Here is a 15,640-nt window from a genome sequence, read left to right as displayed (position 1 = left end):
TCGGAGCAGCAGGAGCATCTAAGCCAGCTTCCAGCCTTGAGTAACAGCCTCTGCTTACTCCAGATAGATGTCCACGTGTTACCGTTTTCTACATATGCCATGACATGAAGAAGAGTGAGGAGCAATGCTATAGAGATAGCTGATGCAGCCATTTCATGTTGTACAAAATGAAACTGGGACCCAGAGCCCCCCAGTAAGTAGACTTGTAGGAGTCAAGAAGCACAAGTGTCCTCGTGCACTGGTGCTTGTAAGATTCATCTAAAATTGCATTAACTTTTCAATATCCTTAGGGTATCAGTTACTATCCCACTTATGTTTCTAAATAAACAAAGATTATTTAGTTTCTAACTGCTGACTTGAGAAGATCTGGAATGAGGTTCAAGTTTAATTATATGTAAATGTTAAATTTGAATTACTCCCTATACATTGAGTTGGCATCCCTTTAAGAGCAAACATCTGTCACATGTGGTGGTAGTTAACCTAAGAACAATACAATCTTAAATTAATGCTGTTTTCTTAATTCTAAAAATAGAATTGTACACAGCAGTTTTTGTTTTTTCTTAAAGTATTTAGCTCCATAGGAAGCCTTTCATCTTTTTGTTCCTTGGTATAACACAACTACTTAAAAAACTATTTTTAGACATACTTAAACAATCTTGGAACAAAGTAGGATATTATTTTTCAACTTAGGAGCAGCTCTTTAGAATAATGTCTTAGCCTATCACAAGTAAGAGTCTTTCCTCAATCATGTCATTACAACATATATACAGAGTGGGCAAAATCAGGTTTACAGTTGTTTGTATGGAAAATAATACAATAATAACTAAGCAATAATACAAGAATAAGCTGTTTTGTGTACTCACAGCTGTAAACCTACCTTTGTCCCACCCTGTATATTCTTTTTAACTATCCATCTGACTCAATAATGAAATAAAACGGCCTGTTAGATAATGTATATTATATAATATATAATTTTAAAAAGCTTCAGAAGATGAGGTTTATATAAGTTTTTAGAACTTTATAGGGTCTAGTTACTTATTAAAATATTTTTAAAATGTGGCACTTAGGGAAGATTCATGTAAGTCAGTAGGCACACATAAAAATAGGACGGCAATCTTGTGAAGACAAGGCACTAAATGTGATTTAAAGATTGATTAGAGTTTGAATCAAGGGTGCACACTCTAGTCTCCCAAATGTTCCTCAGACCTTTTGGGGAAAATATCCAAAAATGACATTTATGGAAAATACTGTAAAAATGTTGGAAAGCAAGGAGTTTTCTCTGTGGTCCAGAAGTTATAAAGAACCCTGAAAGACAAAAGGCAGTTGGGATCAGATTAGAGGAAGAAACCAAGCTAAACTCAGGAAAAGGCTACTGAGAAAAGTAGGTGTAACTTCTGGATATTGCAAGCTTAGAGTTATCAGATACTAAAAAATAAGGGAGTTTGTGGGTAACTGTGGTACCTGCTCTTTGGGGTATCATTGGACCTCACAACGTGGTCTAACGCTTACAGTATTACCCATTGGACCAAATTGCAGCCAACAGAGGTGTCTTCTCTATAGGAACAGTAATTAGAAATACTGGAAGCAGAGAAGCAAGACAGAACTCCAAATCTTTGCTGAAATCAAGAGGAAAGTTCCACTTACTACCCAGAAGATTAAATACTTGCAACTCTCCCACTAGGAATAATCACCACTGTAGGCTAACATAAGCATGTAAAATACTTGAAGACAGATGAATAGCCAACAAAAATAATTATTGGACAGTTTAGTAAAGTAAACACTGATAATGACTCTCAAAGATATAAGGTTCTAATCCCTGGAACCTGTAAGTGTTACTTTATATGAGGAAAAAGTATCTTTGCAGATATGATTGAATAAACTGTTTTTGAGATGGAGAGCTTAGCCTGAATTATCCAGATGGGGCCTAGATCACAATTGGCCTTATAAGAAGCAGAGACCCCGAGAGGAGAAGATAAGGCATTGCAAGCACAGGGGCAGACTGGAGTGGTGTCATCACAAACTGAGCAGTGCTGGTAGCCACCAGCAACTGGAAGAGGCAAAGAAGAACTTCTCCCCTAGCGCGTATGGAGAGAGCACGATCCTGCCAAAGCCTTGATGTCAGACTTCTGGCTTCCAAGCTGTAAGAGAATAAATTTCTGTTTTTCTTTTTGTATTTAAACTACCAAGTTTATGATGATATTAATATTCAAACTATCTCATTTTTAACCAGTGAGAACCCTTCCTTTTTTTTCTTTTTTCCTTTTTTTTTTTAAGTGAGAGGGAGATAGTGAGACAAACTCCCACATGCACCCCAACCGGGACCACCTAGCAACCCAGTCTGGGCCCAATGCTCAAATCAACCAAGCTATCCTCAGCACCTGAGGCCAACACTTGGGCCAACCAGGCCACTGGCTGCAGGAGGGGAAGAGGGAGAGAAGGGGAAGAGTGAAGGGGAGAGAAGCAGATGGTCACTTCCCTGGTGCACCCTGACTGGGAATCGAACCCAGGACATCCTTATGCCAGGCCGATGCTCTATCCACTAAGCCAACCAGCAAGGGCCAGTGCGAATCCTTTCAAGGTGGCTTCTGTGTCATTTTGAGAAGCCTCTATAATTCTTTTTATACTGTTTTACTGTAGTGAACTGAATAATGGTCGCCCAAAAAGGTTCATATCCTAATCCCCAATGTAATCACAAAGATGCTTGAGGGGAGGGGATTAGGAAGGTCAAACAAAGAGGAAGACATGTGAGGGCAAAAGCAGAGGGTCAGAAAGAGTGATATGAAGATGACACGCTGCTGACCTTGAAAGTAGAGGAAGAGGTCATGAAATTCTTAACATGATGGATATTCCTTCTTTTTACTTCTTGCGTATCTTGTATATTGTGAAGAAATCCAAGCATATTTTAGCCTTATGTGTTTTTTTTTAAGCTAGAAACTAAGCTATATTTTCCAATTACTGATTTTCCCCCTACCCTCTTGAATTCTAATATGATTTTTTAAAATATATATTGTTAGCCTACAGACGGATGCATCGGGCCTTCACTTTTACTGGGACTACTCTGGAAAATTTAAATAAAAAATAATGTGCCTTTTATAAATTTTGTGATAAAACTTTGATATAAAACTTATAAAGATTCAGATTTAATGCTTATGAATAACTTTGGTAATTAAATTTAGTAGTTCTGCAGTTTGACAATACAGTGTTTAAGGTAATGTCAAGTAGCAAGGGTAAAATCATCAGGCAACTAGGCCATCAGATGCATCAATTGCTATAGTGATTCTATAGTCCCAGGACTATAGCCCACATTTCTGGGACATTGATATTGAACTGATTAAGCTGATTTGTTGATCCATAACTTCTTCAAACTGAGATCCCAAAAGTCATGTTTTAAGAAGACCATCCTGGGTCCTGGCCGGGTAGCTCAGTTGTTTAGAGCATCTTCCCAAACGCCAAGGTTATGAGTTCATTTCCTGGTCAGGGCCCACAAAGAGGCAACCAATGAATGCATAAATAAGTGGAACAACATATCAATGTTTCTCTCTCTTTCTCTCTCCCCCTCTCTAAAAAATAATAAAAATAAAATTTTTAAAAAGAAATATCTTGGAGGTGAAAAATTATTACAATCATAAATTTTGGATTCAACCCAACCCAGGTATAAATTCTAGAAATGACAGTTCCTAAGTGAGTTGCTGTAGACAGGCACTTAATTTCTCTAAAACTTGTTTGTTTATTTCTAAGACCAACTCGTTTCTTTATTTCTGAAAGGGAAACAATAATATCTTATAAGGCTGTAAGGGATTAAATGAGAGAATGTAAAAATGCTACCCATGTGGTAAGTATTCAATAAATAGCAACTATTATTAAGAATAATTTTAGTTGCCTAGAGTAATTTATTCCAGTGCAAATCAACTTGGATGATAATCACAATAATGTATGATTTCTCACTAATCCTTCTATCAACAGTAGACTGAGGCTGTTTTTTATTCTGTGCATTCTTTGTTTCTTCTAATAAAAAAAGTGTACATGAGGTTAATCAGATTGTATTTACATTACACTAGTGAAGTAGCCAGTAAATAAAGAGACAAATTAATGGAGAATATGTCCTTAAAAGTCACATGTCAGTATTCTTTCTATAATCAAAATTGTTTCAAAGATGCAGTGTTTCTAAATAGTAATTTGGTTCTTGCTGGTACTTGACAGTGTAACCTGGCTACAGTTATCATATAATTACCTCAGATTATAATTTAACTTTGGTAAATTATAATTTACCTCAGATTATAATGTAATGATTATTTCTGTTAGTTTTAGTAGTTCCTAATGTAATGAGTCTAGAAAGGAGAACAGTGTATCCAACTGTATGCCTATATTAAACATTTCATGTCAGGTGCATAGTCCTTAGAGATGTGATCTTGACTAAGTTGATAGAAACAGATAACATAGGAAGTGTAAGATCCCTTCTTCAATAAGACTGGTCAGATTATTATTATTTTACTATAATGGCAACATCTGCTAGGGAATTAAAATAAAATTTCCTCTCTAAGGAGAATCTGCCTCTCCAGCTAAAGCTTGTATATACATGGAATGCCAGGAAATTCTGACATATTGTTAGAGCAAACACTTCAAAAATATCTTGTGTTTTTCTGTTTTAGCAACTTCATTGTGTGGTGGTTGGAAGTGAAAATGCCAAGCGATATTTTGAAGCAGTTCAAGGATCAAAGGAGCATCGAGGAGAGCTTTTTGGGGTCTATAATCTCTTCAAACTAAGGGCCCAAGGGTCTTGTCTTACAAAGGACATCCTGGAGGTGTGAAATTGTCCTCTGACCTTTGTAGTAATACTGTAAACATGGTTTTGTCCCTCAGGAAACTTGAAATATAATTGCTGGTGCCTTTTTAGAGAAATTTTTGGTTTTCTTCATAAAAATTTCCTTATGTTTAGAATTTTTGCTTTTCCAAAAATAAAATATGAATTATTGTTCCTCTAAACTAAGATTTCCCCATGCATAGTTATAATGTGCACACACAAATATAGATACATATACTAGATAGTGTACCCTCCAGCACCATTTTCAGACTAGAAAAGAGAAGTTTATTGTTTTGAAACAGCTATTGAAGTCAGGAACTAAATAAAAGAAACTTTACTAAATAAAAATATAAAATGTATTTTTATTAAAAGTTACCAAATATTCCCTGACATGCACTCTCATATCTCTTGGAGATTTTTGTGTTTTGTCCCCAATAAAAATTCCATACCAGCATTTCATACCCTCCCAGTTGTGTTCATCGTCAGCATGCAGATGTTCTTATTCTTCAAACAGGATATTTATTTCCTTTTTAAAAACCTTTTAAAATTCTTTAATATAAAAGACTCCAAAGGATATATTTTCTGGTTGATATTGATATGAGTATCATAAATGCTTGGACTATCATCTTTTTCAACCCTCCTTTACCCCATCATATAAGTGATGAAAGTAAGTCTTAGACTTCAGGATATTTTCTTTAACTTCCAGGACTTTGTAATAAAACCTTTATATACTTTGTTTATTCATTAGGTATCATAAAATAGTTCAAGGAACAATTGGTCCCTGTCAAAGAACTTAGACCATCTTGATGGGAGGTGGGAGAGAATATTTACATAATGAACATGTAACATCAGAAAGCAAGTAGCAATATGAATCTAAACTAATACTAATAAGTGTTTAGATGGATGGTTAACAGAAAGGTGTATATTATCTGTATCCTGTGAATGTTACAACTGTTATATCTGGTGTCTGCTGCTGAGTTTTTATTTTATAGTAACTGTTTTATTCTGAGTTTTTATTTTATAGTAACCATTTGATTTTTTTCTTGTTCTTCAATATGCTATTTCTTGTTATGGGCTTGTTTTTCCCATTTCTTTTCTCTAAATCTATTAATTAGCCTTGTTTGCATGTCTCTAATATTATATCATTATCTATAAAAATATATTAGCATTATATTACTTACTCTTTTTTCTGACATAATTTACTTCTCTGTCTTATTAGAATAGCCACCTATTCCTTTGTTATAAAGTATTAAGTAAGACTTATCAGTATGACAAGTTATTAAGTGGAAATGCCTCTTGTCCTCTGGTTGTCCTAAGTATAAGTCTGTCTTGTTTCTTCTGCAGGAGTGTTCAATTTATTAATGACAGGACTCTCCTTGTCCTATTTCTTTGTGGTCCTTGCTAGGCAACATCTTTGGCACTTAGTTATTAAAATTGAGTTATAATTGCTAGTTTATTGTCAGTCAGAATTTAAAATTATTCACGCTTGGTTAAATTTATGCTGCTTTTGACCAAATGATGTTTTAAAATATTAATCCACGCCCTGTATAATGAAAGTATATATATATATATATATCATAATGTAAAAGAAGAATTTCACTTCTTGTGATATATTTTAATATTTAAAAGCTGTAGAAATCCCTTTATAATGTTTTAAGATGTAGAAATCTGAACTTCTTATTTTTTTAGGAAGAGAGATGGGAGGAGGGGAGGAGAGAGATGAGAAGCATCAACTCTAGTTGCTTCACTTTAGTTGCTTATTGATTGTTACTCAAGAAATGTGAATTTTTAGAACATTTTAAATCTGATGATTTCTAAGCAATTTAGTTTTATTATTGACTTTTTAAATCTATATCATAGTTTCTCTTTAGATTTAGATATTGAGAGTTTATTTCACAAATATTTATTAAGTATATATGAAGTGTCAGGCACTGTTCATAGAACTAGGCATACAGAAATGGATAAAATACACACAAATAAAATCCTGCCTACAAAAATATTTACATTCTATTTAGGGAAGAGAAATAATAGGCAGAGAATAATAAGTGAAACACAGAGTAGATTATGATGATAGGTTTTAAGGCTAAAAAATACAGCAGGTAGAAGATGACTGAATTTGGGGGATTTAACACACAGCAGTGTTTATACTCAACAGTACTGTGTTGTATACTTCAAAATTGCTATGGGACTAGATCATAGATGTTCTCACCACACACACACACAAAAAATAATAATTATGTGACATGATAGAGATATTAGCTAAAGCTACAGTGGTAATTATATTGAAATATATTAATGTATCAAATCAACATATTGTACACCTTAAATGTGCACAGCGTTATATGTACATTGTACCTCAATGATTAAAAAATGAGAGCAAAAGCCCTAGCTGGATAGCTTGGTTGGTTAGATTATTGTCCAACCACAGAGGTTGCCGGTTCAATCCCCAGTCAGGACACATACAGGTATAGATCAATGTTCCTTTCTGTCATTCTCTCTCTAAAATTAATAAATAAAAATTTAAAATAGGCCCTGGCCGGTTGGCTCAGTGGTAGAGCGTCGGCCTGGCGTGCAGGAGTCCCGGGTTCGATTCCCTGCCAGGGCACACAGGAGAAGCACCCATCTGCTTCTCCACCCCTCCCCCTCTCCTTCTTCTCTGTCTCTCTCTTCTCCTCCCGCGGCCAAGGCTCCATTGGAGCAAAGTTGGCCCGGGCGCTGAAGATGGCTCTGTGGTCTCTGCCTCAGGCGCTAGAATGGCTCTGGTTGCAGCAGAACGATGCCCCAGATGGGCAGAGCATCGCCCCCTGGTGGGCATGCCGGGTGGATCCCGGTCGGGCGCATGCGGGAGTCTGTCTGACTGCCTCCCCATTTCCAGCTTCAGAAAAATTAAAAAAAATTTAAAAATTTTTAAAATAATATAAGAGAACCCATTTTTTAAAAATGAGAGCAGGAAGAGAAATAGGGAAACTGTTTAGGAAAAACATTTACATTTTAAGTGGAGCAGCCAAGGAGAAGCTCACTGCCAGGTTGCATTTGACCCTTTGAAGAGACTAGGGAGGAATGTGATGTAGACAGAGGAACAAATGCCAAAGCCCTGAGAGCAGGGAATGGGCAGCATGACTTCCGAATGGAAGGGGCAGAGTGGCTGGCGTGAAGTAAGAGATGGTGCCAGAAAGATGATAGGAAGCGGGTCATACAGGAACTTTGACTTTGAGGGGGAAAAAAGCAATTAGAGGGTTCTGAACAGAAGAATTATATAGGCTTGTTCATGTTATCTAGATTAACTATTAAGAATTAGACTGTAGAAGCATAAGGGTAGAAGCAAGAAGTGAGGTAGGAGTAGGTAATGCAGTAATCCAGCCCAGAAATGATGGTCATTTGCGCCAGGATGATAGCGGTGATGGATCAGATAGAGGGCATGAGAAAAAGAAAGGAGTTGATGATGACTCCAAGGTGCTGGGCTGCACTATGACAGAAGACTGTAGTGGCCATTTATGTATCACAAAGGGGTGCTGATTGCCTGAGAGCTTTCCTCTGCCCATTGGATCTGTTCCAGTCGTGTAGCTTCTATTGAAAAGATGAAAGGCGGTCCTCGGAAAGAGGCTCCCTACTCCTTTGCAGTAATAGCCTCTAGGTAGTGGAAGAAAAATGGCAGTTTAGGAACTGTTTATCATTCTCTAAAGGGAAGTTCTCACTTGTTGCCCTGGATACCAGGTGACTGGAACCATGCCATTGGTGTGTCTGTGGATTCATAAGTTGGACATGTAACTCAGGGTAGTATTATTTCCCCTTGTTCTATCAACAAAGCTTTAAAAGAGAAATATATTAAATTCCTTTTGAAGGAAAATTTAATATTCTAGAGTTTAGGTAAGTAAATACTTCTGCTAAATGATATACCAAAAGCTTTAAATGCATAAATACTCTCCCAAAAGATGCAGCAAACCTATTATAAGATTAAGACCTTTTTAGTTTCATATTAGAATGGACCTTTTCATTATTTATGTCTGCTATATCTAAGGAATCAATAATCATTTTAATAAAAATGAACAGTAAGTACACTAACAATGTAGGCTAGAATGTCATATTCCTAGTACTCAACATAATCTGTGCTATTTGAAATGTAGACAGCATGTCCTCACTATAATTATTGTATAAACATGGTTATTGTTGCATCATTACTTTGTATAAAATCATTTTTCCACCCTGCCTCACCTACTAGAGCTTTTAATGGAGTTGTCTGAAAAACAGTTTTCTATCTGATAAAGAAAGCTTTAAAACAAGAAGAGTACTTTATGGGCCCAGCCTGCTTTTGCTATGCTATTCAACTACCTAAGAATTAAGGGTATTTTAAAAGATTATATAAAGACTATGTGAGTTCCTTAATTAGCAAATTGAAAAATAACATTAAGGGAACTGAAGCAAGCTGCACTCAGTTTTTCTTTGTTAACTCAAAGTTTTAGCATACCATTGCTATTTTTTTTTCCTGTTTTTTTCTGAAGCCGGAAACGGGGAGAGACAGACAGACTCCCCGCATGCGCCTGACCGGGATCCACCCGGCACGCCCACCAGGGGGCGATGCTCTGCCCCTCCGGGGGTCACTCTGTTGTGACCAGAGCCACTCTAGCGCCTGGGGCAGAGGCCAAGGAGCCATCCCCAGCGCCCGGGCCATCTTTGCTCCAATGGAGCCTCGGCTGCGGGAGGGGAAGAGAGAGACAGAGAGGAAGGGGGAGGGGTGGAGAAGCAGATGGGCGCTTCTCCTGTGTGCCCTGGCCGGGAATCGAACCTGGGATTCCTGCATGCCAGGCCGACACTCTACCACTGAGCCAACCGGCCAGGGCCACCATTGCTATTTTTTATGTGGGTTTTTTTTACCCCATATTTTACACAGTATTTGCATTCTTTATAGAGAGAAGGCCAAGTGGAAGCAGGGGTCATGACAGCTACAACGTGGCTGAAAGAGGAACCTCAAGTACGCAAAGCAGAAACAGTAAGCACAGTTTGAATCTATAGCCCAGAACCCTAGAAATCATGTACTGTGACAGTTTCAAGTTTACTTTCCTTTTTCCTAAATTTTTCAGTGTGTAAAGAAAAAGTCTTTTAAAAATAAAGTCACGGACACAAAGTCAGAGGACTGTCAATAAAATTAATAATTACGGCTAATTTAACATTTTCTATCATAATAACACATTCAGGAGCATACACCAGGCATTTTTATCTAGACTGGAATTTTAACTAAACCAAACAGTAAGTCCAAAATGGAATTTACTGTATAGCTGACCAATCCAAACGAAACAAATAGTTTTTACTATACAACAAATTAAATGGGAAAATAGGAATGTAGATATATTTTAAAATATTAAATCCAAACATCAAAATTATTCTCTTTAAGTAGATATATTATTTTGAGTCCTTGATCTTATAATCATTTTAATAGTTTGTCATCTCATATACTACAAAATCAGTTTTTGTTATCAAAGGACCTTTTTAAAAGTAAAAAGCATATATAGAATACTTTTTTTGTTATTGCTGGGTTTTTTCCTTTTTCTTTTATATAAATTTATAGTAGGCCAATGATTTGGAGTATGGGGTATTTTTCTAAATTTATAGCAATACATGAATAACAAGTGTTGGCAGAAGTATTACTAGATAATACTTCTCCCAAAGTTTTTCTAATAAAGCCTCAGTTTTAGATAACTGAAGCTTATATTTCGCTCTGACTGATATAAAAAAATTAAATACTGGATTTAAGTTTGTAGCTAATTTTGTTTTAAAGTATCTTCAATATTTTCTTTATATCTGGTTGTCAAAACCCTATTTGACATTTTTATTTTTAATCGATTAGAACCATTTTCTAGTGGCGGATTCTTTTCTTTGTTAACTCCCATTTGCTTCCTTCTTAAGGAGGCATCTGCTGGGCTGGGGAAAGAATGAGTTGTGTGCCTTCACTCTGTGGCCAGAATGGATCCCTGTCTCTTATCAGCTGACTACTCAGCTCTGTCCTTTTCTTACAAATAATTTGGTCATGTGGTATTTTAGTTGAAATTTTATTTTTTTTGAAAATTTATTCAACTTGAAAAGAGAAAAGAGTGTACCAGACTATTATAGTAAATCCTTTACATTTGTTTATTAAATGTCCTTTTACAAAATACCATGTAATACAGAAATTATCTGCCCAAATAGATTTGATGTCATTATCTTGACATTTTCTAACGTGTGTCATTGCTTCTATAGCCTAGAGGGCCAGACTGTCAAGAACAAGAGCACAGAGGCCCAGAGCAACCCTCAGAACCACTGGCGAAAGAAGCATGTGGTTTTTGCAGTGATTTCAGTGATGATGAAGTGGTGGACAACTCAAGGCTGAAGTCTGTTAAAAACAAAGCATCTGACTCCAGTAAAGCTGCAAGTACCCCCGGACAGCTTACCTTACTCCAGTGTGGTTTCTCTAAATTGCTTGAGATAAAGCATAAAGCAGTTGGAGAAAGTGATGAAAATATTGCATCTGATGATGAAAGTTCTGTTGAGCAGCCTGCATGCCTTTCGGCGGAAACCAAAGATGTTGGTTATCAGCAAAGTCAAATCTCTCCTGTTACTTCAAAACATCAGAAATTAGCTAACATCCTAACTCCATATGAAAAATGTATTTTTGGTAAAAGTGAAAATATTTTAGAACAGACTATTTCTTCTGAGTCTGAAGATGAGAAAAAATCTAAAATGACAACTGATCACCATTGTATTTTACAGAATGTCGCAGAGTCAGAAGATAGTGATGTCATCTTTCCCACACAATATACAGCCCAGAAATTCCCTAAAAATAGCGTAAGATTTAAGCCACCTAGGGATAGATCTGAAGATTCTGAAACAGAAAATCCTGGAAAAATAACAAATAATGGTGATGATAGCAAGACCGATGTCAGAGGAAGTGGACTAATTTCAAAACAATTAAGTCATAAGAGCATGACTCTGAAGTCGATCATGAAAAGAAAAGGTAGTAGTGATATTAGTGATGAGTCTGATGACATTGAAATTCCCTCCAATTCAAAAACAAGGAAACAAAGAGCTACTAGTTCTTCCAGCTTTAAGAGAAAAAAGGAAAATAAAAAGAAACGTGACACTTTTCCTAAAACAATGGAGAGAGCAAATCAACAGTATGCAACAGATAAAGATTGTCATTCTTGGCCTCCTGATTTCTCATCCTCAGATGACGATTTTTCTGTGAGCCATGTCAGTTACTCTAAACAGAGGCATGGACCAAACACTGTAAAAGGTAGAATTAGTTTCTCTTCAAAGCTGTCTCACCATAATAGCACTTTTGTACCAAGAAAACCAATGAAATTTTCAAATGAGAGCGTTGTTAGTCAAGAGAAGATGTACGAATCAATGGATAAATTTCTAGGTAACTGCCAATGTTTTCTGAAAACTTTTTCTTATGTATTTGTTTTGTGAAATCAATTAGTTCTGTAAGAGATTCTTAAATTAGCTTGTCAAGTAGCTCTCTACAATCAAGATGCTACATGGAAGCACAGATGAGGAACTGGGTGGGTGGCAGGACAAGAGAAGACCACCGGGATCAAGATAGAGAACCACGTCATTCCTCCAAGGACCCTTATGTGTGCTCCATCTGAATCACACCTCCTCCACTCCCATAAAAACTAATTATTCTAACTTTTATAGAATTACTTTTTTGCATTTTTATGATTTTATCGTACAGATGTCTATCCCTAGATATAGTTTGGTCTCATTTTTTAAAAAAAATTTTATATAGTCTCTTTTATTCTATAGTATTCTTCCTTCACCCCTTCCATTTCCTTATGATTTATCTGTTGATTCACCTGGGCCATCTATAGAGTTTTCCCCAATTTGAATTTTGCTCATTGTGTTCTCTTGGTGCCTCTATTTCCTGCAAATGAGAGGTATCTAAGACTGTACCAGACTCAGGCTCAGTCCCTTTGATAAGACAAAATCAGTGTTTGGCAGGACTGGGAAGCACAAGATGTTTGCTGATCTCTACTATCTTGGCCATTGATGCTTAATGCCTATAACTATTTATTCATTCAGAGTAGCAAAATATTTTCTACTTCTTTTATTTCCGTTTTACTTGTTAGTTATAATGCTTCTGTAAGGATATACTTTCATATGTTGTTACTTACCCAATGGTATATATAGTTCACATAGAGAAGACAGGGAAAATATTTAATTCTTTCCTTACTAGTTTTTAGTATAATAAACTGATCCCCTGTCATCCTGGAGGGAATGAACTTTCTAAAAATTATTATGAATTAATTGGTTTAAACACATTTAATGGGGTCAGTCCATTTTGCAACTGGTATCATTATTGAAGCTCAACTCTGTGATCTTGGGACAGTGGTAGTCTTTGGACATGAGCATTTTGGTTCCTGAGACCCTTTAACATGATGCTTGTCATTTTAGATTGCTATCTGATATTACAAAATGTTCCAATATCATCTCATACGTTTTTCTACCCCTAATAAGAAGTATTGGTTTCTTTTAGTGAGAAAAGATCACAGTCTATCAGTAGGAATGATCATTGCTACCAATAGCTTGGTTATTATTTCTGGGCCTTTTCAGCAGACAGATTATATATATATACACACACACACACACACACACACACGCATTTATATACATATGTATATATTTATATGTGCATATATATGTATATATTTACTTTTATATCTACTCACAAAAATTAGGGGATATTTCAAAATGAATATGAAGCTGTAAAATATCCCCTAATTTTTATATTTTATATATGATGATTAAATACTTCATGAGATTATTTTGATACTTCTATATTTATATTGATAATTGGAGACTATAGAGCTTTTACTAAACCTCTTCTAAATTGCATTTATATACCATTTCCTCTATAATGTTAATTCTGGTTCTTAAGCATATAAGGAATGATTTAATTGTCATGTCCCATAATTACTCATTTGTTTTATCTCATATTATATAAAAGTCATAAAAGTAAAAATACCAATATTACAACTGTGATTCCTGGAAACATGCTCTTCCATTTCTTCCTATATTTTAAATGGACATACTATGTTTACAGTATCAGGATATACAGACATTGCATTATATAATCTCTCCTCTTAGACTTAATTTATTCTTGGTTTGCTAGTAACTATAAATTTAATGCTCCCCATTCCTCCTTATATCAATGTTTCTCAAGTCATTTTGGTTTTCTGAAGCTTATTTTTAGCAGATTCTCAGGAAGTGCTCATGAGAATAACATTCCCTGAGATTTTTGTTGATGACAGTTTGTACCCATTATACTAAAGGTCATTTTTGCTAGATATAAAATCCTTGGCTCACATGTTAAGTATTTTAAATATGTAGCTTTATTTTCTTCTGGCAGGAAGTATCGTGTTATGTGTCTGTTTATTTGTTTTCCTAGGTGCTCAAAGAAAAACACCTTTCTATTTTTGTCTTAGCTTTACTATGTTCTGTTTTGGTATTTGTCTTAATCAACTCAGGCTGCTGTAACAAATTTATCATAGACTGAGTGGCTTAACATTTACTTCTCACAATTCTAGAGGCCAAGAGTCTCAGTCAGGGTCCTTTTCCTAGTTTACAGATGGCCCCCTTCTTGCTGTGCACTCATATGGTGGAGAGAAAAATCATCTCTCCTGTCTCTTCTTATAAAAGCACTAATCCCATTCATTTTGGCCCCACCCTCATGACCTAATGATTTCCCAAAGGTCCAACTGCAAGTACCATCACCCCAGGGATTAGGACTTTGAGATGGATTTGGGGGCTGGGGAGACAAACGTTTAATCCATAGCAGTTTTGGTTATTCTGGGTCAGTATTCTCATAGTGTAGTTTCAACTTGGTTTTTATTTTAGGGAAATTTTGTTGTACTAGTGTTTTTAGTTACTTGTTCTATTTCTTTGCTTTGACTTTCTTCTTCAGGGACTCCTGTTTTTCAAATGTTCAATCTTCTTTACCTGTCCCCAGAATTTGTCACATTCTCTCAAATTCTTTTTTATATCTTTTTCATTTCTTTTTGCTTTTAAAAAATTTTCTTCTGTTTCTCTTAAGCATTATCTATTGTGTTCATTCCATCTTATCCTTCTTTTTTTTTTTTTTTTTTTTTTTGTATTTTTCTGAAGTTGGAAACGAGGAGGCAGTCAGACAGACTCCTGCATGTGCCCGACCAGGATCCACCCAGCATGCCCACCAGGGGGCGATGCTCTGCCCATCTGGAGCGTTGCTCTGTTGCAACCAGGGCCATTCTAGTGCCTGAGGCAGAGGCCATGGAGCCATCCTCAGCGCCCGGGCCAACTTTGCTCCAATGGAGCCTTGGCTGTGGGAAGGGAAGAGAGAGACAGAGAGGAAGGAGAGGGGGAGGGGTGGAGAAGCAGATGGGCACTTCTCCTGTGTGCCCTGGCAGGGAATCGAACCTGGGACTCCTGCACACCAGGCTGACGCTCTACCACTGAGCCAACTGGCCAGGGCCCATCTTATCTTTCTTATAGTTTAGTCTTCATTTCTGAAATAATTTTTTAAAATATCTAAGTTTTTTCTGTGTTGTGCCACTCATTTTTAAGTTATTTTAGTTCTGATTTATGTTGTTGTTTTCTGTGTTTTATCATTTTCTTAAAGGCTTTTACCTCATTTTGAGATCAGTTATGATTTTAATCTGTGTTGAGAGCACATATATCTGGCATGTTTTATTGTAGAGATAAGTTCTGCTACTGCTTATTCTCTTTTATAATTTTATGAGATTTGACCTTCTGCTTATTTTTATAGTAATATTTTCCCTGAATTTTTTAAATGAGGCGGAGTTTAAGAAATTTCTTCTGTAAATTTAC

The 15,640-nt window shown here is 36.1% G+C and overlaps 1 protein-coding gene across 4 annotated transcripts in view; it reads left to right on the top strand.

The window, feature by feature from the left end:
* The window catches only part of ERCC6L2 (ERCC excision repair 6 like 2), a 130,823-nt gene that overhangs the window by 81,335 nt on the left and 33,848 nt on the right, over positions 1-15,640 (top strand). For 3 of the 4 annotated variants that reach the window (XM_066368331.1, XM_066368333.1, XM_066368334.1), the window contains 3 exons: positions 4,650-4,802; positions 9,708-9,788; positions 11,033-12,194. In XM_066368331.1, the coding sequence (XP_066224428.1) occupies positions 4,650-4,802; positions 9,708-9,788; positions 11,033-12,194 (1,396 nt within the window). The remainder of the gene's footprint in view (positions 1-4,649; positions 4,803-9,707; positions 9,789-11,032; positions 12,195-15,640) is intronic. The other variant, XM_066368332.1, reaches the window with a different exon arrangement.

The sequence above is a fragment of the Saccopteryx leptura genome, chromosome 2 (assembly GCF_036850995.1).
Source record: "Saccopteryx leptura isolate mSacLep1 chromosome 2, mSacLep1_pri_phased_curated, whole genome shotgun sequence".
Lineage (NCBI taxonomy): Eukaryota > Metazoa > Chordata > Mammalia > Chiroptera > Emballonuridae > Saccopteryx > Saccopteryx leptura.
The sequence above is the reverse complement of the archived record's forward strand: the minus strand, read 5'-3'. Positions and strand labels throughout refer to the sequence as shown.